Here is a 23612-nt window from a genome sequence, read left to right on the forward strand (position 1 = left end):
CGGATGGTATTCATCCCAGAGTACTGATAGAATTGAAAAATGAACTGGCAGAACTATTGCTAATAATATGTAAATTATCTTTAAAATCGAGCATGGTACCGGAAGATTGGAGGGTAGCCCATGTAAAACTGATATTTTAAAAGGGTTCCAGAGGGGATCCAGGAAATTATAGACCGGTGAGCCTGATGTCGGTGCAGGCAAAATGGTAGAGACTATTATAAAGAACAAAATTACAGAGCATATTCAAAAGCATGGATTAATGAGACAAAGCCAACATGGACTTAGGCAAGGGAAATCTTGCCTCACCTATCTATTACATTTCTTTGAAGGAGTGAACAAACATGTGGAAAGAGGTGAGCCAGTCAATATTGTGTTATCTGGATTTTCAAAAGGCATTTGACAAAGTACCTCATGAAAGACTCCAGAGAAAATCTACATCTGACTTATCAGAGAAGAGGTTTTTATTTATTTATAAAAATGTATAATGCGCCCATTCAAAAATCTGGGCAGAGTACAAAAAAACAATCAAATCATATAAAACACCAAACTCGGATGAGACCTCTAGACGACGGCAGCGAAATAAATCTTTTTCTACTTTACCATTATGCCGCACACGAAGCGCAAAGGAGCGGTTAAGACCGGAGCCTCGGCGGTCAGGACCTCCTCCCCTTCGCAGCCGTCAATCGAAAGGTTCACCGTGAGGACTCCAGAAGTTTTTACCGGGAGCCGCCCTGCTGTCTCGTTGCTGGGAGAGCTACGAGACCTGGGGCTTGATGTTACTCTTTCGCCCCGGGAACCCAACACACCGCCTGTGCCCGAAGGTCCTCCCTCTCCTATTGGGATCCCAGAAACGGAAGTCGTCGAAGGGGTTTCCCAAGCAAGAGGTCAGGAAGGGAGTTCAACCGACGGAGGCTTGAAGCCGGTAGGCTATCAAACTTACAGAGTTTCTCTGATTAAACCTCAGACGGTAACTTTAGAGAGCATATGGGATGCTCTCCAACAACTTGATACCAAACTTACTGACTCAACGGAAGGTATGGCAGCACTTGTGAGTACTGTTGACAATCTTTCTAAATCTATAGAAACAATTAAAACTGACTAAAACCCAAATGGTTCAGTTTAAAACTGAAGTGGAAAAGATTCAAGGAACTTCTACCATGTTAATAAAGGATAATGCTGCTATACATAGGAAGCTTGAACAACTGGAGAATTATAATCGTAGATTAAATTTGCGATTTCTAAATTTTCCACAAGCTGCTGGGATTTCTCCTTTAGAAGCTTTTAAAAAATATTTGATAGAGGTCTTGAAATATTCCCCAGAACATATTCCTCCAATTAATCGAATTTATTATATTCCACAAAAGAAGAAAAGTGAACCAGGAATGGACATAGAGTCACAAAAGAAAAAAAATGGACAAAACTTGAACCTAACGGAACTTTTAGAGTCCTCATTAAATGAGGATTCTGAAAGAAATACTTTAATTGTATCCTTTATCTTTGAACAAGATTTGGAAGCAGTTAAAAGATTATTCTTTAGACATATACAGTCTCTATTTTATGGGGCGAAAATATGGATGTACTCCGATGTTGCCAAGCATACACAGGAAAGAAGAAGGGCATTTTTAGCAATTAGAAAGGAGGCCCTAGAAATAGGAGCCTCCTTTTATTTGAACTATCCCTGTAGATGTGTGATAAAATATTTAGGGCTTAAATATATCTTCTTCAATCCTGAACATTTGAAAGCATTTATAGATTTAAAAAAAATATGTCAGTAACTTGGTATCTGATATTGGGCTGATTTAAGTTGATGTCTGGATAGGCGTGTTAAGCTATATATATGTTTAATTTGTGTTATGTGGTTTTCCTTCTCCTAGAAGAATTGCTTAAACTACCCCCCTCTTTATATTGTGGTCTAAAGAAGATTATATACAAAAAATTTTTGGTTGTATCTATCTGCATTACTTATGCCTATCTGTATTTCTTTACAAGTGATATCACTTGAAATGTAAGTTTTAAAAAGCAAATAAAAAAAAAAAATAAAAAAAAAATCATATAAAACACCATCAATATACTCAGACAGAGCCTTAATCTTGACGCCCAAGCCCCCCACCAACTATGCTTCAGAAAATGCTCTCAAACAGCAAAGCCTTTATCTTTCTTAAACACCGCCAAAGAAGTCAATGGTTGTTTTTCACATCACTGTAGATGTAGAACTCATTTATAACTAGAGAATGAGAAAGTAATCATACAGAGAATAAAGTGGGCCAATTTAATTTCTACTTAAGAGCTCCGAAAATTTCTAAAGGTTTACCCCAGATCTACAAACGAAAAAAAAAAAAAGCTTAACACGCATTGCCCATACCCTGTTAAGACTGAGAAAAATTGGCTAATCTATCCATTTTATAGAACCAAGGAGAAAAGTGAACAAATCAATCTTTTTAGGCATGTAAGGAAACAAAGCATTGCTCTGAACACATTAACCTCCAAATTCTAAATTGCGTTTGCAAATTTGGGCATACGAGTTTAATTGAACAAGCCAATTAGCACCAATTGAGATTTTAACAAGCAATTATTGGTGCTAATTGGATGTAATTAAAATTTAAATGTGTAAATTTAGGCATGGGTCCAAAAAGAGAGGGAGGGTCAGAGCGGATTGGGGCATTTCTTTATTCTATAACAATGTGCATAAATTAAAGGGGATCCATGCCTAATTTAGGTACAGGGATTTACACTAAGGTTTCATTGATGTAATTGGACGTGCCTAAATGTAGTTGCAGTTCCTGGTGCTAAGCACTTTTTTTCAGCACCAATTTTTTAGGCGCCAAGTAGCACTCACATTTGGGTACTGGGAATCAGTGGATAGCGCATTTCTGATCTTAGTGGTGGTACCGAGACACCTCCTCCACCCTGCAGTGACTAAATGGCAGCCTGTACTTCCTGGTTTCCTACTTATTTGCATTTTTCTTATAGTGTCCTTTATTTTCTGGAAGTTTTGGTCTCTTATTTCTAGTTGAGCATCAGGGGGGGTTTTTCCCCTCATTTTGTGTTTCAGGTAGAATCACTTTTTAGCTTATTCGCCATATTTTTGGATTTGTTTTTCCCAGGAAGGAAAAAAGCATCTAGTTTTTAGACTGCAAGTTGTGCACTTGACATCAAATTTCTGGTACTAGAATGGCACAACTATTGGTTCTGCGAAGATATAGTCATGGTTACCATCTAGTGTGAAAGAGATGAATGAGGAGCATTTGGTGCAGCACTCGCAAAAGTAGCTACTGGAGTTTTCCAAAGTTAAACTAGCGAAATATTATAAAGCTTGAGTGTTACAAATCTATTAATATCTTATTACTTGAAGAAACACATATGTGCTATGATAAACAATTTATAGCTATACAAACAGGATGCAAGTTTTCAACAAGTGTTTATGTCCATCAAAGGAAAGAAAGAACACTAATGATGGACTTTAGTGAAAAGAGAAAAAAAGAAGTGTCTCACCTCAAAGCCAAAGAATATGCAGATTCCACAGGAAGTGTATAAGGCATCATCATATAGGACACCACACGCATAGGTAAAATGTTACAAAGCTGAGAATAGAGTCCTTCCTTCTCTTTACAAGCTTCCTGCAGTGCTGGAGAACAAAGTGACACATGCGAACACCTTTCAAAAGCTGTCCTCTTGCCAAAAAAAGCAGATCAGTGGTTTGAAAAACAGATACAAATTGTGGTAGATGTAGTACAAAGGAAACCATGTCAATGTTTTTTCTCTAGTGGATGATGGCTATGCAGAATTCCAGAGCAGTGACTTAACTAGGTCATAATGTCAAACTGTTTAGTAATGTACATCATACACATACCTTTCCACTTAGGAATTTGAAAGAGCTAATAAAGAAATGAATGAAAAATAGAACAACCCTATTAAAATACTGTAAAATCAGGGACAAAACATCTGCAGTAAACATGCATTGCTGCACTTTGTTCTATATAGGCTTTCCCATCACATCAGATAGCATCTTTAAGCTTAGCCATTATTATACTTATTCTCCGAGGACAAGCAGGCTGCTTGTTCTCACTGATGGGTGACGTCCACGGCAGCCCCTGCAATCGGAAACTTCACTAGAAAAGGCCTTTGCTAGTCCTCGCGCGCCCATGCGCACCGCGCATGCGCGGCCGTCTTCCTGCCCGAACCGGCTCGTGTTAGTCAGTCTTCTTTTGTCCGCGCTCCCTACGATCGTGTTTGCGCCATTCGCGCCCCTTAAGTTGACCCTCACGCGTCTTTTGACTTTCTCGCTCTTAAAAAAAAAAATAAAAAAGGGATTTCGGAGAAGGGCCTTACAGTCTTTTTCCCTTCCCCGTATTTCTAGTTTTTGGCCCCGATAAGTTCTCTTTCGTTTTCGGGGTAGGCCCCTTTGAGGCCTCGGGTCGAGTTTTCTCCCCCTCTCTTTTTGGTGCCTTACCGCAATTACGAGTTTTGATTTCGCCGGCGTGATGTTTCCGCCCATGTCATCGAAGTCTCCTAGTGGCTTCAAAAAGTGCACCCAGTGCGCCCGGGTAATCTCGCTCACTGATAGGCACGCGTCATGTCTTCAGTGTCTGTGGGCTGGGCACCGCCCACAGGCCTGTAGTCTTTGCGCCCTTTTACAGAAAAGGACTCAGGTAGCGAGATTGGCCCAGTGGAAAGTTTTGTTCTCGGGCTCTTCGTCGGCATCGGCACCGGGAGTATCGAATGCGTCGACGTCGACAGCATCAAGACCTCCGCCCTCGGCCGCGACTGTATCGATTGCATCGAGGCATCGATCCTCTGCATCGTCGGGGCCGAGACATCGGAAGGCTGCGTCGGCGTCGATGGTACTGGGACCTCCACTAGTGCTGATGTCGTCGGACGGTGGTGCTTCGTCTGGAGTGCAGGTGATGGCTGTCCATTTCCCTGCTGGTGGCGGTGAGCCTTCGGGTGGGTCTCCCCCTACCCTGAGGGCTCCTGCGGTACAGCCCCCCCCGAGACCGACCTTCTTCGGCCTCGGCCCCGAGGAAGCGACGGCTGGATTCTACTTCCTCCTCGTCGGTACCGGGAAGCTCCGGTGACATGCTTCGTTTGAAAAAGTCAAAGTAGTATCAACACCGGTCTCCTTCCCACGTCGGTACCGACAGCTCTGGGTCGCCGAGGGAGTCGGCACCCAGCAGGCATCGGCACCGGGAGGACCGCTCACCCTCTGTTCAGGAGGTGTCGATGCACTCCACCTTGGACAGCCCGGAACAGCCTCCACGCCCGGAACAGACTCTGACTTCGACTCCTGCATCGGCTTCCATGTCTTTCTCCACAGCCGCCCTGCACGAGAGTCTCCGGGCCGTTCTCCCAGAGATCCTGGGAGAGCGGTGGCGCCCTTCCCCTCCGGTACCGGGGGTGCTTGCGCCACCGGTACCGTCGAGTGAGGCGCAGGCTGGCCCCTTGCCCAGGGTGAGGTCTCAGACATCGGTGCCGCTTGCGGTACCGACTGCGGTCGCCTCCCAGGAAGACTCCCCCACGACGTCGGCGGAGGGAGCTTCGCCGCTGCGGGCGAGGGAGTCTACCTCTCGACGCTCCCACCGTGGCCGTGGTTCCACGGAGTCGAGCCGGGCACGGTTGCAGACACAGGTTCGTGAACTTGTGTCTGATACCGATGGTGAGGCCTCGTGGGAGGAGGAGGAGGACATCAGATATTTCTCTGACGAGGAGTCTGATGGCCTTCCTTCTGATCCCACTCCCTCCCCTGAAAGGCAGCTTTCTCCTCCCGAGAGTCTTTCTTTTGCGGTCTTTGTCCGGGAGATGTCTACGGCCATCCCCTTCCCGGTGGTTGTGGAGGACGAGCCCAGGGCTGAAATGTTTGAGCTCCTGGACTATCCTTCTCCACCTAAGGAAGCGTCCACAGTACCCATGCATCATGTCCTAAAAAAGATATTGCTGGCGAACTGGACCAAGCCTTTAAGTAATCACCACATTCCCAAGAAGATCGAATCCCAGTACCGGATCCATGGGGACCCAGAGCTAATGCGCACTCAGTTGCCTCACGACTCTGGAGTTGTGGATTTGACCCTAAAGAAGGCTAAGAGTTCTAGAGAGCATGCTTCGGCGACCCCGGGCAAAGACTCTAGAACCTTAGACTCCTTTGGGAGGAAGGCCTACCATTCCTCTATGCTCGTGGCCAAAATTCAGTCTTACCAGCTCTACACGAGCATACACATGCGGAACAATGTGCGGCAGTTGGCGGGCTTGGTGGACAAGCTCCCTCCTGAGCAAGCCAAGCCATTTCAGGAGGTGGTCAGGCAGCTGAAGGCGTGCAGAAAATTCCTGGCCAGAGGGGTGTATGACACCTTTGATGTTGCGTCCAGGGCCGCTGCTCAAGGTGTGGTGATGCGCAGACTCTCATGGCTGCGTGCCTCCGACCTGGAGAATAGGATCCAGCAGCGGATTGCGGACTCGCCTTGCCGTGCGTATAATATTTTTGGAGAGAAGGTCGAACAGGTGGTAGAGCAGCTCCACCAGCGGGATACCGCTTTCGACAAGTTCTCCCGCTGGCAGCCTTCAGCTTCTACCTCCACAGGTAGACGTTTTTATGGGGGAAGGAAGACTGTTCCCTACTCTTCTGGTAAACGTAGTTACAATCCTCCTTCTCGACAGCCTGCGGCCCAGGCTAAGCCCCAGCGCGCTCGCTCTCGTCAGCAGCGTGTGCCTCATCAAGGCCCCTCGGCTCCCCAGCAAAAGCAAGGGACGAGCTTTTGACTGGCTCCAGCAGAGCACAGCCGACATCCAAGTGTCAGTGCCGGGCGATCTGCCGGTCGGAGGGAGGTTGAAAGTTTTTCACCAAAGGAGGCCTCTCATAACCTCCGATCAGTGGGTTCTTCAAATAGTCCGGCAAGGATACACCCTCAATTTGGCCTCAAAACCTCCAAATTGTCCACCGGGAGCTCAGTCTTACAGCTTCCAGCATAAGCAGGTACTTGCAGAGGAACTCTCCGCCCTTCTCAGCGCCAATGCGGTCGAGCCCGTGCCATCCGGGCAAGAAGGGCTGGGATTCTATTCCAGGTACTTCCTTGTGGAAAAGAAAACAGGGGGGGATGCGTCCCATCCTAGACCTAAGGGCCCTGAACAAATATCTGGTCAAGGAAAAGTTCAGGATGCTATCCCTGGGCACCCTTCTCCCCATGATTCAGGAAAACGATTGGCTATGCTCTCTGGACTTCAAGGACGCCTACACGCACATCCCGATACTGCCAGCTCACAGACAGTATCTGCGATTTCAGCTGGGCACACGTCACTTCCAGTACTGTGTGCTACCCTTTGGGCTCGCCTCTGCGCCCAGAGTGTTCACGAAGTGCTTGGCTGTAGTAGCAGCGGCACTTCGCAGGCTGGGGGTACACGTGTTCCCATATCTTGACGATTGGCTGGTGAAGAACACATCCGAGGCAGGAGTTCTACAGTCCATGCAGATGACTATTCGCCTCCTGGAGCTACTGGGGTTTGTGATAAATTATCCAAAGTCCCACCTTCTCCCAGTACAGAGACTCGAAGTCATAGGAGCTCTGCTGGATTCTCGGACGGCTCGTGCCTATCTACCAGAGGCGAGAGCCAACAACTTGTTGTCCCTCGTCTCGCGGGTGCGAGCGTCCCAGCAGATCACAGCTCGGCAGATGTTGAGATTGCTGGGCCACATGGCCTCCACAGTTCATATGACTCCCATGGCCCGCCTTCACATGAGATCTGCTCAATGGACCCTAGCTTCCCAGTGGTTTCAGGCTGCTGGGGATCTAGAAGACGTGATCCACCTGTCCACGAGTTTTCTCAAATCCCTATATTGGTGGACGATTTGGTCCAATTTGACTCTGGGACGTCCTTTCCAAATTCCTCAGCCACAAAAAGTGCTGACTACGGATGCGTCTCTCCTGGGGTGGGGAGCTCATGTCGATGGGCTTCACACCCAGGGAAGCTGGTCCCTCCAGGAACGCGATCTGCAGATCAATCTTCTGGAGTTGCGAGCAGTCTGGAACGCTCTGAAGGCTTTCAGAGATCGGCTGTCCCACCAAATTATCCAAATTCAGACAGACAACCAGGTTGCCATGTATTACATCAACAAGCAGGGGGGCACCGGATCTCGCCCCCTGTGTCAGGAAGCCATCAGCATGTGGCTCTGGGCTCGCCGTCACGGCATGGTGCTCCAAGCCACATATCTGGCAGGCATAAACAACAGTCTGGCCGACAGACTGAGCAGGATTATGCAACCTCACGAGTGGTCGCTCAATTCCCGAGTAGTGCGCCAGATCTTCCAGGTGTGGGGCACCCCCTTGGTAGATCTCTTTGCATCTCGAGCCAACCACAAAGTCCCTCAGTTCTGTTCCAGGCTTCAGGCCCACGGCAGACTGGCATCGGATGCCTTCCTCCTGGACTGGGGGGAGGGTCTGCTGTATGCTTATCCTCCCATACCTCTGGTGGGGAAGACTTTGTTGAAACTCAAGCAAGACCGAGGCACCATGATTCTAATTGCTCCTTTTTGGCCGCGTCAGATCTGGTTCCCTCTTCTTCTGGAGTTGTCCTCCGAAGAACCGTGGAGATTGGAGTGTTTTCAGACCCTCATCACACAGGACGAAGGGGCGCTTCTGCATCCCAACCTCCAGTCTCTGGCTCTCACGGCCTGGATGTTGAGAGCGTAGACTTTGCCTCTTTGGGTCTGTCAGAGGGTGTCTCCCGCATCTTGCTTGCTTCCAGGAAAGATTCCACTAAGAGGAGTTACTTCTTTCTATGGAGGAGGTTTGCCGTCTGGTGTGACAGCAAGGCCCTAGATCCTCGCTTTTGTCCTACACAGACCCTGCTTGAATACCTTCTGCACTTGTCTGAGTCTGGTCTCAAGACCAACTCTGTAAGGGTTCACCTTAGTGCAATCAGTGCATACCATTACCGTGTGGAAGGTAAGCCGATCTCAGGACAGCCTTTAGTTGTTCGCTTCATGAGAGGTTTGCTTTTGTCAAAGCCCCTGTCAAACCTCCTACAGTGTCATGGGATCTCAATGTCGTTCTCACCCAGCTGATGAAACCTCCTTTTGAGCCACTGAATTCCTGCCATCTGAAGTACTTGACCTGGAAGGTCATTTTCTTGGTGGCAGTTACTTCAGCTCGTAGAGTCAGTGAGCTTCAGGCCCTGGTAGCCCAGGCCCCTTACACCAAATTTCATCATAACAGAGTAGTCCTCCGCACTCACCCTAAGTTCTCGCCAAAGGTTGTGTCGGAGTTCCATCTGAACCAGTCAATTGTCTTGCCAACATTCTTTCCCCGTCCTCATTCCTGCCCTGCTGAACGTCAGCTGCACACATTGGACTACAAGAGAGCATTGGCCTTCTATCTGGAGCGGACACAGGCCAACAGACAGTCCGCCCAATTGTTTGTTTCTTTTGATCCCAACAGGAGGGGAGTAGCTGTGGGGAAACGCACCATATCCAATTGGCTAGCAGATTGCATTTCCTTCACTTACGCCCAGGCTGGGCTGGCTCTTGAGGGTCATGTCACGGCTCATAATATTAGAGCCACGGCAGCGTCGGTAGCCCACTTGAAGTCAGCCACTATGGAAGAGATTTGCAAAGCTGCGACGTGGTCATCTGTCCACACATTCACATCTCATTACTGCCTGCAGCAGAATACCCGACGTGACAGTCAGTGCAGTCGGGCAGTCAGTGCTTCAGAATCTGTTCGGGGTTTAGGATCCAACTCCACCCCCTTAGGCCCATGTTTGTTCTGTTCCAGGCTACACTCTCAGTTAGTTGGTTAAATTGTTAGGTCAATCTCAGTTATGTCCTCGCCGTTGCGAGGTCCAATTGACCATGTTTGTTGTTTTGAGTGAGCCTGGGGGCTAGGGATACCCCATCAGTGAGAACAAGCAGCCTGCTTGTCCTCTGAGAAAGCGAATGCTACATACCTGTAGAAGGTATTCTCCGAGGACAGCAGGCTGATTGTTCTCACAAACCCACCCGCCTCCCCTTTGGAGTTGTGTCTTCCCTTGTCTTTGTCTTGCTACATATGGGACTGACTAACACGAGCCGGTTTGGGCGGGAAGACGGCCGCGCATGCGCGGTGCGCGAGGACTAGCAAAGGCCTTTGCTAGTGAAGTTTCCGATTGGAGGGGCTGCCGTGGACGTCACCCATCAGTGAGAACAATCAGCCTGCTGTCCTCGGAGAATACCTTCTACAGGCATTCGCTTTATACTCGTTCAATATAGAAGTCCCCAGTTTTTGCCAATTAGCCAGAGTGAGGGCAGAATGATACATCCAGTTTTTCAGTGTTTTTTACAGTCTCTTACTGTGGACCACTGGGTGCTAGAGCTGACATGGGTACAAGCTAAAATGTTTGTGCAAGTTCCCCCAACTAACCCACTATAACTGGCCACATGCACTCCTACACTCACTTTCCCCCATGTTGAAGAGGAGAAATACAAGTATGGATGAGCTAGGTGTACCAAGGAGGTTCGACCAGGGCTTTTACTCCTATTTTATTACTACCTAATATATATAATATATATATATATATACATACACACACACACATATATATATACATATATATACACACACACACATATATATATATACATATATATGTATATATATATATATATATACATACATACACACACATATATATACATACACACACACATCTCTCTCTCTCTCTCTATTTGACACAGAGCCCACTTTACCTTTAAAAAAATGTACCTTTTGACTACCACCCTGCCTTTCCTTTTCCAAAGTGATTGGTAGTTTCCCTGGACTTACAAGGATGCCTACAGCCACATTCCAAATCATCCTCAACATTGGATATTCCTCTATTTCACTTTCAAGAGAAAAAGACACACACCAATACCAGGTTTCTGAAATGCCTAGTACCTGCTGTGGCACACCTTTGGAGGCTATGGCTCTTCTTCCCTTATGTGGAGTTACTCATCTCTGTATAATCTTTTCAAGACGTCCAAGAGTCTGTGTAGACCACTATTTGCATAGTAAGGATGCTATGGAACTCAGGTGAGACTTAGTGGCACTTTCTTTGATTTGGATGATTAAATCCCCTGAATACTCTATTTAAGATGATTGAGGGTGTTTTGTTTTTTTGTGTGTGTGTTTGTGTAATTGTATTGATTTTATGCTTTACTTGTTCTTTTGTAAACCGCATAGGTGTAGGCGAAATAAAAATAATCAATAAAACCTAGGATTCCTAACAAACATGGAGCAGCAAAGTTACTCACTTGTAGCAGGTGCTCTCCAAGAACATCAGAACATATATAGTCATCATCCGAGCCCAGCAAAGAGATGCTTCCTAGCTTGATTTCCAGAAGCCTCTGGAAGCGTGCTACTGTGCATGAACGTGCCTGTCTGCCATCGCCATATAGGACCAAGGCAGTCTAATACAATAAAAGATAAAACTCCAAGGGGAGGTGTTTGTATGTGAGAAAAAATATCCTGCTGTCCTCCAAGAACACCTGCTACAGGTGAACAACTTAGTTTTCTCCAAGGACAAGCAGGACACAATATATTCACATATGGGAATCCCTAGCACCCATGCTGTCAAACTAAAAAGGGAAATTAACCAAGGCCTGCAATACACTAAGGACTAGAACAGGGTTGTTGTTTTTTTGGCTTGGAACAGAAAAGAAATAAGCCTAGAGGGGTGGAGGTGGATTCTAGAACCCAAATAAATTCTGAAGGACAGAATGACTAAACCAGCTATTACGTCCGGAATCCTGTTCTAAACAGTAATGAGATGTAAATATGTGGACTGAGGAACATATTGCAACCTTGTAAATCTTCTATGGAGGCTGATCTCAGGTAAGCTACCAATACAGCCATGGCTCTAAAATTGTAGGCCATGACATGACCCTCTGAAGTCATCCCAACTCAGGCGTAAGTAAAGGAGATGCAGTCTGCTAGATAATTGGGTAATGCACATTTAACAAATGGCAGCCCCCATCCTGTTGAGGGTTAAAAGAAACAAAAATTTAGATAACTGTCTATGGGCTTTAGTTTGCTCCAGAAGGGCAAGGCTCTTGCAAGCCAAGTGTGCTGCTTGCTTTCACCAGGATGGACATGAGGTTTTGTGAAGAAAAAAAAAAAATGTTGGTGAACTGCTAAAAGGTGGAACTCTGACACACACCCAGCCAAACATGACTTTCAGGATAGCCCCATTAAATGCAATGGGGATATTCTGAAAACTTCCTATAAATCATCTACTATGCCCACTGACAAAATTTAAACTAACTAAATGTGGAGAGAGAAAAGAGAGAGAGAGACCTCAGCTCATGTGGCCTGATGTTTTCAATCAAATAACACAATCACAGGTCATTTAAAAAAAAAAAAACCCCACCACAATATATACATCTTTTTCCATAGTCAGTGAGGATACTTAAAACCATGCACAACATGTTCAAAATTCAAACAGTACTTAACTTAAGATACTTCTGCCAAAATTCTCCTGTTACATAAGTTATGCCATACTGGGAAAAGACCAAAGGTCCATCGAGCCCAGCATCCTGTCCCCGACAGCAGCCAATCCAGGTCAAGGGCACCTGGCAAGCTACCTAAACGTACAAACATTTTATACAAGTTACTCCAAAATTGTGGACTTTTCCCCAAGTCCATTTAGTAGCAGTCTATGGACTTGTCCTTTAGGAAACCGTCCAACCCCTTTTTAAACTCTGCCAAGCTAACCACCTTCACTACGTTCTCCGGCAACGAATTCCAGAGCTTAATTATGCGTTGGGTGAAGAAAACTTCTCGTATTTGTTTTAAATTTACTACACTGTAGTTTCATCGCATGCTCCCCTAGTCCTAGTATTTTTGGAAAGCGTGAACAGATGCTTCACATCCACCTGTTCCACTCCACTCATTATTTTATATACTTCTATCATGTCTCCCCTCAGCCGTCTCTTCTCCAAGCTGTATAGCCCTAGCCTCCTTAGTCTTTCTTCATAGGGAAGTCGTCCCATCCCCACTATCATTTTAGTCGCCCTTTGCTGCACCTTTTCCAGTTCTACTATATATATTTCTTGAGATGTGGCGACCAGAATTGAACACAATACTCAAGGTGCGGTCGCACCATGGAGCGATACAACGGCGTTATAACATCCTCACATCTGTTCTCCATTCCTTTCCTAATAATACCCAACATTCTGTTCGCTTTCCTAGCCGCAGCAGCACAATGAGCAGAAGGTTTCAGTGTATCATCAACGACACCCAGATCCCTTTCTTGGTCCATAACTCTTAACGTGGAACCTTGCATGACATAGCTATAATTCAGGTTCTTTTTTCCCCACATGCATCACCTTGCACTTGTTCACATTAAACGTCATCTGTCATTTAGCCGTCCAGTCTCCCAGTCTCCCAGTCTCGTAAGGTCCTTATGTAATTTTTCACAATCCTGTCGCGAGTTAACAACTTTGAATAACTTTGTGTCATCAGCAAATTTAATTACCTCACTGGTTACTCCCATCTCTAAATCATTTATAAATATATTAAAAAGCAGCGGTCCTAGCACTGACCCCTGAGGAACCCCACTAACTACCCTTCTCCATTGTGAATACTGCCCATTTAACCCCACTCTCTGTTTCCTATCCTCCAACCGGTTTTTAATCCACAATAGGACATTTCCTCCTATCCCATGACCCTCCAATTTCCTCTGTAGCCTTTCATGAGGTACCTTATCAAACGCCTTTTGAAATCCAGATACACAATATCAAGCGGCTCCCCTTTGTCCACGTTTGTTTACTCCTTCAAAGAATTGAAGTAAATTGGTCACGCAAGATTTCCCCACACTAAAGCCGTGCTGACTTTGTCTCAGTAATCCATGTCCTTGGATGTGCTCTCTAATTTTGTTTTTAATAATAGCCTCTACCATTTTCCCCAGCACCGATGTCAGACTCTCGGTCTATAATTTCCCGGATCTCCCCTGGAACCTTTTTTTAAAAATCGGCGTTACATTGGCCACCCTCCAATCTTCCAGTACCATGCCCGATTTTAAGGATAAATTGCATATCACTAACAGAAGCTCCACAAGCTCATTTTTCAGTTCTATCAGTATTCTAGGATGTATACCATCCGGTCCAGGAGATTTGCTACTCCACAGTCCAAGGTTTTCACCATCCAAAGACTTGCATAATAATCCACAATTCCCCCGAGAGGGATTCCCTGTCCAAAGACTTGCATAATAATCCACAATTCCCCAACAGGGATTCCCTGTTTTGCAAACCAACCACTGCATCAGGGGATTCTTCCACTGTTCAAACTCTTGCAATATATGAAGAATCCAAAATGGCCACTGGTAACAAAACACACCAGAATTTAAATGCTCTGGTGTCATAGACCACACCTCTACAAGCAATCAAAAGAAACCAAAAAAAAGGGGGAAAACAGCGATAGTGACCGCATCTGAAAAAAAGATATAGTGGAATTAGAAAAGGTGCAGAGAAGGGCAACGAAAATGATAAAGGGGATGGGGCGACTTCCCTATGAGGAAAGGCTGAAGCAGCTAGGGCTCTTCAGCTTGGAGAAAAGACGGCTGAGGGGAGATATGATACAGGTCTATAAAATAATGAGTGAAGTGGAATGGGTAGACGTGAAGCGTCTGTTTACTCTTTCCAAACATATTAGGATTAAGGGGCATTCGATGAAGCTACAAAGTAGTAAATTTAAAACGAATTAGAGAAAACCTTTCTTCACTCAACATGTAATTAAACTCTGGAATTTGTAGTCGGAGAATGTGGTAGAAGCGGTTAGCTTAGCGGGGTTTAAAAAAGGTTTGGAAGGCTTCCTTTTTTTTTAAAATTATCTTTATTAGCATCAGTGCAGTACAAATAAACAGTTTTTTCTCTCTGATATGTGAGAAAGAAGCAATTACACTCTGATCCCATGTAAACACATTGTCTTCCATCATTCAGTACCACTCTGACATTTTCGATGTTATCCCCCCCACCCTAAATCCCCCTCTATCCCTCCCTCCAATTCCCTAAATTGTAGTCCAACCATAAAGAATGAGGTAAACATAATAAACACATAAGAACATAAGGACATTTGCACATGCTGCCCACCCGCCCCTCCAGTAGCACCCTAATGACCCCCTACCCCTCCCCCCCCCTGCCCATCTGCATGTTCAGTTAATTTGGAAGAGCAAGAGCTATTTAAGCTAAGTCTATAAGTTTCTTCCACAACATTGCATATTGCCTGTTATCTATATTGGAAGCTTGTCTGTACAAGGAGTGTTCGTGTTTTGCCAGTTCTAGTGTTTTAGTCAGCCAGCAGTTGTAATGCGCGGGCTCCACACTTATCCAAAACTGCAAGATTACCTTTTTTGCTGCCAATGTGGTCATGTATAGAAATCTCCGTTGTGGCTGGGAGAGCCCCTGTTCAATAAGCTCTGCTTGATCTCCCAACAATAACACCTGATGGGACCACTGTACTGTAGTCTGAAGTACCTTGTTAAGTAGCTGAAAGATCTCATTCCACAGGGTCATTTTAGGGCACTCTAGGAATGTGTGAACGAAGGTCCCCACTCCTACCTGGCATTTGGAGCACCTATCCGAATCCCACAACTTCATTAGTGTCCCTCTCTCTCTAGTTATGTAAGCCCTGTGTAGTAATTTGAACTGAGATTCCTGCCAGTCTGCAGATTTGACCATTTCATTCAGTGTCACAAATAGTGCGGTGAATTGGGACGGAGTATATTGTGTTCCCAGTTCCTTATTCCAGCTAGAGACAAATCCCTCCTCTCCCTTCTCTGGTATGGTCATTTTCACTATCTTATACCAATTAGATAATCTATTACCCTCCGGGGGCAAACTCATCAGCATCTTATCCAGACTACCATATGACCACGTGTCTCCATACTTCCCCCACATCGTCTGCCAATAATGTCGAGCTTGCATATATTGTAACATGTGGTTGTTGGCAATTCCCCATTTCTCCTTCACCTGTTGGAAAGATAGAAAACCACTTCCTTCCGGAGACACCAGATCCCCCCATGTCCCACATCCGTTCTTTGCCCATCTCGCAAATATTGAGGGTCCCATACCTGCCGGGAAATCTACCAATCCCACCATCCTCATAAAAGGCGATGCCTTCGAGCTTCTGGCCTGTCTGTTTCTCCACCATTTCCAAGCGGCTCGGATCGGGGTGAGGAAACTATACTGTCTGTTTGCTATAGTGCCCAACCCCGGAGGCAAGTGCAATAAATTTATAAATGTATGCGGGGAGCACCAGCCCTCCCACCATTGAGCTGGCAGATATTTTGCCTTTCCCGTAATACCTTCATGGATCAGGCGCATCAATGCCGCCATGTTATACAGCCGGAGATCTGGTAAATTAAGACCCCCCTTTTCCTTATTGCGCAGGAGCACATAGTGCCCTATCCTAGCCTGTTTTTTTCGCCATACAAAAGCTCGGATAGTGGAGCGGAATGCCCTTTCGTCTTGTCTCTTTATCCATATAGGTATTGCTTGTAGCGGGCGTATAATAGTTTGGGCAATAGTACCATCTTGACCAAAGCTATCCTCCCATACAGCGACAGTGGGAGGTCTCTCCACCTCTCACATGTTTGTTTTATCTTGTCTATGTGATCCAATATATTTCTCTTGTACATCACTATGGGGTTAGTGCTCAAGTAAATACCTAAATATCGCATAGCCTGTTGTACTGGTGGTATAGGAAACCCCCCATCCCCGTGGTTGGTCGGGTTATTTGACAAAAGAAGTAATTCAGATTTATCGCAATTTACTCTCAGGCCCGACAGCCCCCCAAAGTCCTGTACTAAAAGGAGTGCCTGGGCCAGATGTATGGAGGCGTCTTGCATATATAGTAAAATATCGTCCGCAAATAGATTAATGCGTATCTCCCTCCCTCCCACCGTTAGACCCCTGATCTTATTGCTCTGTCTTATTTTAATCGCCAATGGTTCGATTGCCAGGAGAAACAAGAGTGGCGACAATGGGCACCCCTGTCTCGTTCCTCTCTGTAATTCAAATCTTTCTGTCAATGAATCGTTTACTATTAACCTAGCTTGTGGCCTGGTGTACAAGGCTCTAACCCATCCCAGAAAGCGACCGCTTATCCCATACTTTTCCATTACCCAAAATAGGTATTGCCACGATATGCTGTCGAAGGCTTTTTCCATATCTAACCCCGCTATGGCTTCTTTCCCCCCTGTTCTTTTATAGGTATGAATTGCTGCTAAAGCCCTAATGAGGTTCATCGATGCATACCGGCCTGGTACAAAACCTGCCTGGTCTTCCTGGATGACCCCAGATAGTGAGAGGTTCATTCTTTTTGCCAAGATAGCCGCCAAAAGCTTTACATCCTGGTTTAGTAAGGAAATTGGCCTATAAGATCCCACTTGCCCAGGGTCTTTACCTGGTTTAGGTAACAATATAATATGCGCCAGGTTATCATTGTGGTACTCATTTGTCCCCTCTCCCCCCTCCCCTGTCAGTTTGTTAAACATGTTCGCTAGGGGGTTGGTTATCTCGTCCACTAATATTTTGTAGTATTCCGGTCCGTACCCGTCCGGGCCCGGGGCTTTAGCCAATTTCAATGACTTAATTCCTTGTCTTATCTCCTGTGCAGAGATGGGGGCACTCAACCTCTGCCGCTGGTCATCCGTAAAGGTGGGCACAGTGAGATTCTCAAAGAAGGCATCTCTCTGTTTTGGGTCAAGTTCCCTTGCGGCATATAAAGATTTATAATAGTGGACAAACTTCTTTTGTATTTGAGCCTCTTGATGGTATGTGCGGCCTGCGCTATCGCGTATAGATGTAACTATCTGTTTCTTTCTGTATGGCCTCACTAAATTAGCCATGAGCCGCCCAGCCCTGTTACCCCATTGGAATAGCTTGAATCTCTGGAAATATATGTCGCGCTCAGCCCGCGAGTTAAGCAGGTGGTCAATGCGCTTCCGAATCTCTACCATTTTACCCTTGTGGTCGAGGTCCCCGCTACCCATGTGCTGTCTTCGCGCTTGGTGGTATTCATTAGATAGCTGTAGCAGCTCCCCCTCTGTTTTTTTCTTTTTCCCTGCTGTGTAAGCTAAGATATGACCCCTCAGTACTGCTTTAGTTGCATCCCAGTATGTAATGGGGCTCACCTCCGGCGTATCATTGTAACTCTGATATTCTGCCCATTTATCTTTTAAATATGCTCTGAATTCATTATCCCTATACAGAGAAGGGGTAAAACGCCACACCCTCTCTTGTCCCCCTGTTGTATAGGCTATTGATAGCGATATAGCCGAGTGGTCAGACAGAGTATTGTCTAGAATATGCGTCGCTTTCGCCACTTGAAACAGGGTCTGTGAGATGAGGAAATAATCTAATCTTGAATACGAATTATGAGGGTTAGAAAAGAAAGTAAATTCTGTATCTTGAGGATGCAACACCCTCCAGATGTCTACCAACCCTAGCTGGTTGAGCAAGAAATGTATCCCCTTATGATGCCACCCTTTAGGTTTCGATTTAGCTGGCTTGCAGTCTATGGTTGGGTCTGCTGAGATGTTGAAATCACCTCCCAAGATCACTTGGTACTCTGGATAAGAGGCCACCTGTGTTACTAGGTCTGAAAAAAAACTTATGGTTGTACACGTTAGGACCGTATATATTACAAAGACTGAGCTTACGCCCCCAGAGCTCTCCCAGGACTATAACATACCTTCCCTCTTTGTCTTGTAGGACCTTATGTATATTTAGGGGGATTTGTTTGTGAATTAGTATAGCAACTCCCCGCTTCCTGCTGGTAAATGAGGAGTATACCACCTCTCCTACCCACCCTCTCTTCAGTTTCTCGTGTTCAGAATTGGGGAGGAGAGTCTCCTGTAAGAAGGCGATATCTGCTCCCTCCCTTCTCAACCAAGATAGTATTTTGGTACGTTTTACTGGGGAGTGGATGCCATCCACGTTCAAAGATAAGATCTTTAATTTAACCATCTCCCCGGCAGTTGACAAGATTTCTCATACAGTTTACTTTGTAGTCCGGTAGGCCTCCCAGCCAGACCCACCGGAATCCATATGGCTCTTGTGTCGCTATCCCATGTAGTTGTCTTACCCTACCCTTTTCATGCAGACTATCTCCCTCCCTCCGCCCCTCTCCTACCCCCTCGCTAGTCCCCCCATCTATCCCCCTCCTCCTATCTACCCTCCCACCCCTACCAGTCCCCCTAACCCCACCCAGCATTAGAATCTCCCTCCTCATCAACCTTCTCCTTCCCTCTGTCATACAGCAAGAAACGAACAGCAAAACTCCCCCCTCCCCCCTCGCCTAAACTTCCCCCCTATAACCAAATGTAACTGCACACCCGCAACAGTTTAAACAAAACAGTCATCATGTACCAAAGTGTCCTATGTGGATCCTGAGGTCTCAACTGGAGAAATCCCCCTGAGTCTGGCACCACTCTCCCCGATATAATGAACAGTCCGCTGTTGCCTTAAAGAAGTCACTCCCTTCAGGTATTCTCCCCTACTCATGGCACAGCTATCAGTCCTCATTCATCATCCTGCTCGGTTTCTCCTTACCACCTCAGGATCCTGATCCCCTGTGTCACTCCAGTCTGTGTCGCTCCGGACCAACAGGCCTTTAATGGCTACTTAAAAAGTTCTTTCTTCATGGAGTTGCGCTCAGCCATGCGCTACCGCTATTTTTGTATTCCAGCTGTTCGGGCTTCAATCTGTCCATGCCTTTCCAACTAGGCAGGATTTAAAAGATATTAACCAAAGAAAAAATAACCTGGAAAACAGGGTCAGCTCCAACCAGTCACTCCTTCCCCTTCAGATAGCAGCACAATCAATTGTTGTTCTCTCTCGGGCTCTCTCTGTTCAGGCCCTCCAAGAATGCCTTGGCCTCCGACACATCCGAGAGTACCAAGTTCTTCCCTCCGTGCCACACTCTAAGTTTTGCTGGGTAGAGGAGCGAGAACCGGATGCCCTTGTTATATAGCTGGGTACACGTTGGGGCCATTGCTCGCCGCATCTGCGCCACTGAAGAGGAATAATCATTAAAAAGTAGTAGTTTGTGGCCATCATAATCCAGCTTTGTCTGTCCCGAGCGGCTTTGTTTCAACAAAAGTTCTTTTTCCCGCCAGTTAGTGAAATGCGCTATCGCTGTTCGGGGCTTTCCGTCTCCTTCTCTTCGGATCCCTATTCGATGCGCGCGGTCGGATTGCCACGCTCCCGCGGCTCCGCCTAGGCCTAGTTGTTTGGGCAGCCAGTCACTGAAGAATTGGTACAAATCTGCTTCTTTTACTGTCTCTGGCAAGCCAACTACCCGTAAGTTATTTCGGCGGCTGCGATTCTCTTGCTCTTCAACTTGCTCTTTAAGTGCTGCAGCTTCTTTTTGTAAGATTACAATTTGGGCTGCCATGCTCTGCGTCGTATCCTCCTGCACCGACACTCTTTGCTCTACCTCCGTGAGCCTGCTTGCCTGCGCATCGAATTTTTCATTAATTTCTTCGACTGCAGATTGGATTTTGTTTAATCTATCTTCTAATGCAGCTGTCACCGACGACGAGATTTCTCTCGCCCAGTCTCCCGCATTTTTCTCTGGCCCTGTCGCCGGTTCCGGGCTCAGCGCCATCTTGCTTGGCTTCCACGCTGCTGTTGCTTTGCTTTTTAGGCTGCCCTGATTTCTGGTTGGCATACCGGTCTTCCCCTTGCTTGAATTAGGAATGATTGCTGGTATTCAGCTCTCAGTTCTTTCTTGTTGTTTTATTTGTCCTTCGGGGTATTAACTATATAAGTAAATTAGCTGATTTTGCGAAGATGTTGGGGGAGCTCACCCGTCCTGCTGCTGCTCAGGAAGCAGTCATCACGTGACCCCCCGGAAGGCTTCCTAAAGGAAAAGTCCATAGACCATTATTAAAATGGACTTGGGGAAAATCCACTGCTTATTTCTGGGATAAGCAGCATAAAATGTTTTGTACTTTTTGGGGATCTTGCCAGGTATTTAACCATCTCTCTGAGCTCATGTGCAACTTTCTTCAAATCAGTCACCTTACTTTCTAATTCTTCCTACTTTCTTACCCATCTATATGTTACAACTTTGCCTTACCCTTCACTACCTATTATAATGTTCTATTACATATTGTGTTGACATTGCAAGTAGTATACCATGCCATACTTTGTACTGTTGAAAATTTTTACTGCTGTAATTGCCTATTGCTCATGTTTGATCTATTCTTACTGTACACCGCCTTGAGTGAATTCCTTCAAAAAGGCGGTAAATAAATCCTAATAAATAAATTTTTGTGGCCTGGATTGGCCACTGTTGGGAACTGAATGCTGGGCTTCATGGACCTTTGTTCTGTCCCAGTGTGGCAATACTTATGTACTTACAATAGCCAATCAATAAAAAAGCTGCCCATTCTATCATAATGTTTAAGCCACGGGGGAATCACTGTATCAAAATTTTAAAAATTCACCTTCGTTCATTTTGATGCAAACACCATCAAAAACTCCCTCTACGTTCAGTGCACTACTTGCTGTAAAATGATGCTTAACAGTCAAACTAACCCTTCTCTAAGCAATGCTCCACTAGTGGCTCCAAAATTTTAAAAGCTTTCACACAGTGTCTACATTCTGTGAACCGCACCTTCAACAACCTTGATGTCTGCCCTATATAAAAGTCCAAAAGGGCATTGTAGAAGTTAGATCATACCCACAGAAAGACACTATGTAGAGCCCTTTACATGGCAAGACTTCCCGGACACCAAATCAGTGTAGATTTGAGATTTAAATTGGACAAAATGAGAAATCACCCTCATTTGTGATGTCCCACTTTTGTTCTCACAACTGGGCTAGTAGATTGCCAAAACTTCACTGTGACTCAATTTGTCACTCAAAATTCCAATTTTTAGCAAATAAAAGATGATCCTAAAACATGCATGGACTTTTAAAGATTCAAATGTGATTAACAGTGAGGAAGCTGAAACTTCTTGACTCTGAGCCTTCTGGACTCTACAAAGAATGACTAGATTGTATGGGGGGGAGGGGACATCAAAACAGAGGATGTCCAATAACTCAGCCCTGGGCTCACCATCGACATTCAACTGAAATGGGATGGATTAAGCCATCTACCATACAAAAGTGAAGGAGAACTACTTTGGGGAAATTTTTTTTCTCTCATGCGGAAGGGACGGTAAGAGGTTTGATGGGGGATCCCTCCTTTGAGATGATCTCTGGTTCCTGGTCAAACTCCCAGGAGCAGTCCAAATCAAACTTTAAGAAATAATCCTCCACAGATGTCTTGAGTCTGTACCTGCTTTAAGGGTTTTCGGCCATGCTCAGGGCCAACAAATTGCATGTGTGTGGGGGGGGGGGAGGGAGGGGTCTTCTGAGATCTAGGGAAGCTTCCTCCCCTGAGGAAATGTATACCGACACCGTCTCAAACAGGTCTGACTCCAAACGTCCTTTGGTGCATTGGTGTCAATGTACTGTCAAAAAGGCAGAGCATGGGCGTCCGGGATGGGCTATCCCAGACTTGGCAGAGGTCCTCAATGCTTCGGTCTTGCATCAAGCGAGAAGGTGCACCATCTCTACCTGAAGCAGTGCCCCGGATCCACTCTGGTAAAGGCTGGGGTCCAGCTGGTGTGGTCACATCCTCAGAAAGCATCAGGGCTAAAGAGTAGACCTGGTTCCAGCTTGGTGGAGACTAGAATATAGTCGCTCCAAATGTTTAGAGGGGGAGAGGGACTCCCAGCATGGACACTTCTCGGGTATTGAAGATGTCAATGTCCCAGTGCTCCTGATGCCATACTTCAGTGGAGATTGTTGACACTTCTTGGCCTCCGACTGACATCAATGTTCCTCGGTGTTGATGAGAACAATGTTGAATCTTTATAAACCCAATGGCCACTATTGATGGTTGATGTCAAGGCAGGTGGAGACCTCCTCAATGTCTGTGTGTACTCAGTATCTGATGCAGCTGTGGGAGCCATTGTGACTGATGCCAAACCATTTAAAAACTTTTATTTGGCTTAATCCAAATTTCTTAGCGGATCACAAATACACATAAATCACCTTAAACTAAACTAATTAACACACAAAGAATATAGCAGACATTCTTTTTCTTAAAACCATACAGTATCTAAATAGTAGAAGCGGCTAAAAAGACTGGGCTTGGCAGCCGCAAAGTTGAAAATATCGGCTCATTGGAAACAAAGACTAGGCCCTACAATCACAGACTGGAAAATGAGAATTAAGATTATTGTGGGCCTAGAACAACTGACTGACAAGAGACAAGGCAGATATAAGCCTGATGCGAAAGAATGGACACAACTAGAGAAACTCTGGAGTAGTGATGTAGCTGTACAGGGGATTCAGCCATGAAGGAGTAAGTTGTGAGCAGGGGAGGGGGGAGCTGAACTGGGAGGGGGGTAGGAGAAACCTATCAAAAAAAATAATTGTGCATTTAAGTTGAGTTGGAGTTTGAATGTTTGAAACACATAAGCAGTCTGCAGGCTGCATTGGTAAACACTGTATTATTTATGTTGTGTTTAATAAAACTTTTGAATTAAAAAAAAAAAAAAGTAAATAGAAACTCTGAATGTTGAGCACCTAATTCTCATAACATGTCGTCTGTTTA

General features: G+C 45.7%; 1 protein-coding gene across 1 annotated transcript in view; it reads right to left on the reverse strand.

The window, feature by feature from the left end:
• Positions 1-23612, reverse strand: part of LOC115477400 (patatin-like phospholipase domain-containing protein 2) — a 183469-nt gene that overhangs the window by 21405 nt on the left and 138452 nt on the right. Inside the window, exon 7 of the mRNA XM_030214254.1 lies at positions 3493-3625. Within this exon, the coding sequence (XP_030070114.1) occupies positions 3493-3625 (133 nt within the window). The remainder of the gene's footprint in view (positions 1-3492; positions 3626-23612) is intronic.

The sequence above is a fragment of the Microcaecilia unicolor genome, chromosome 9 (assembly GCF_901765095.1).
Source record: "Microcaecilia unicolor chromosome 9, aMicUni1.1, whole genome shotgun sequence".
Lineage (NCBI taxonomy): Eukaryota > Metazoa > Chordata > Amphibia > Gymnophiona > Siphonopidae > Microcaecilia > Microcaecilia unicolor.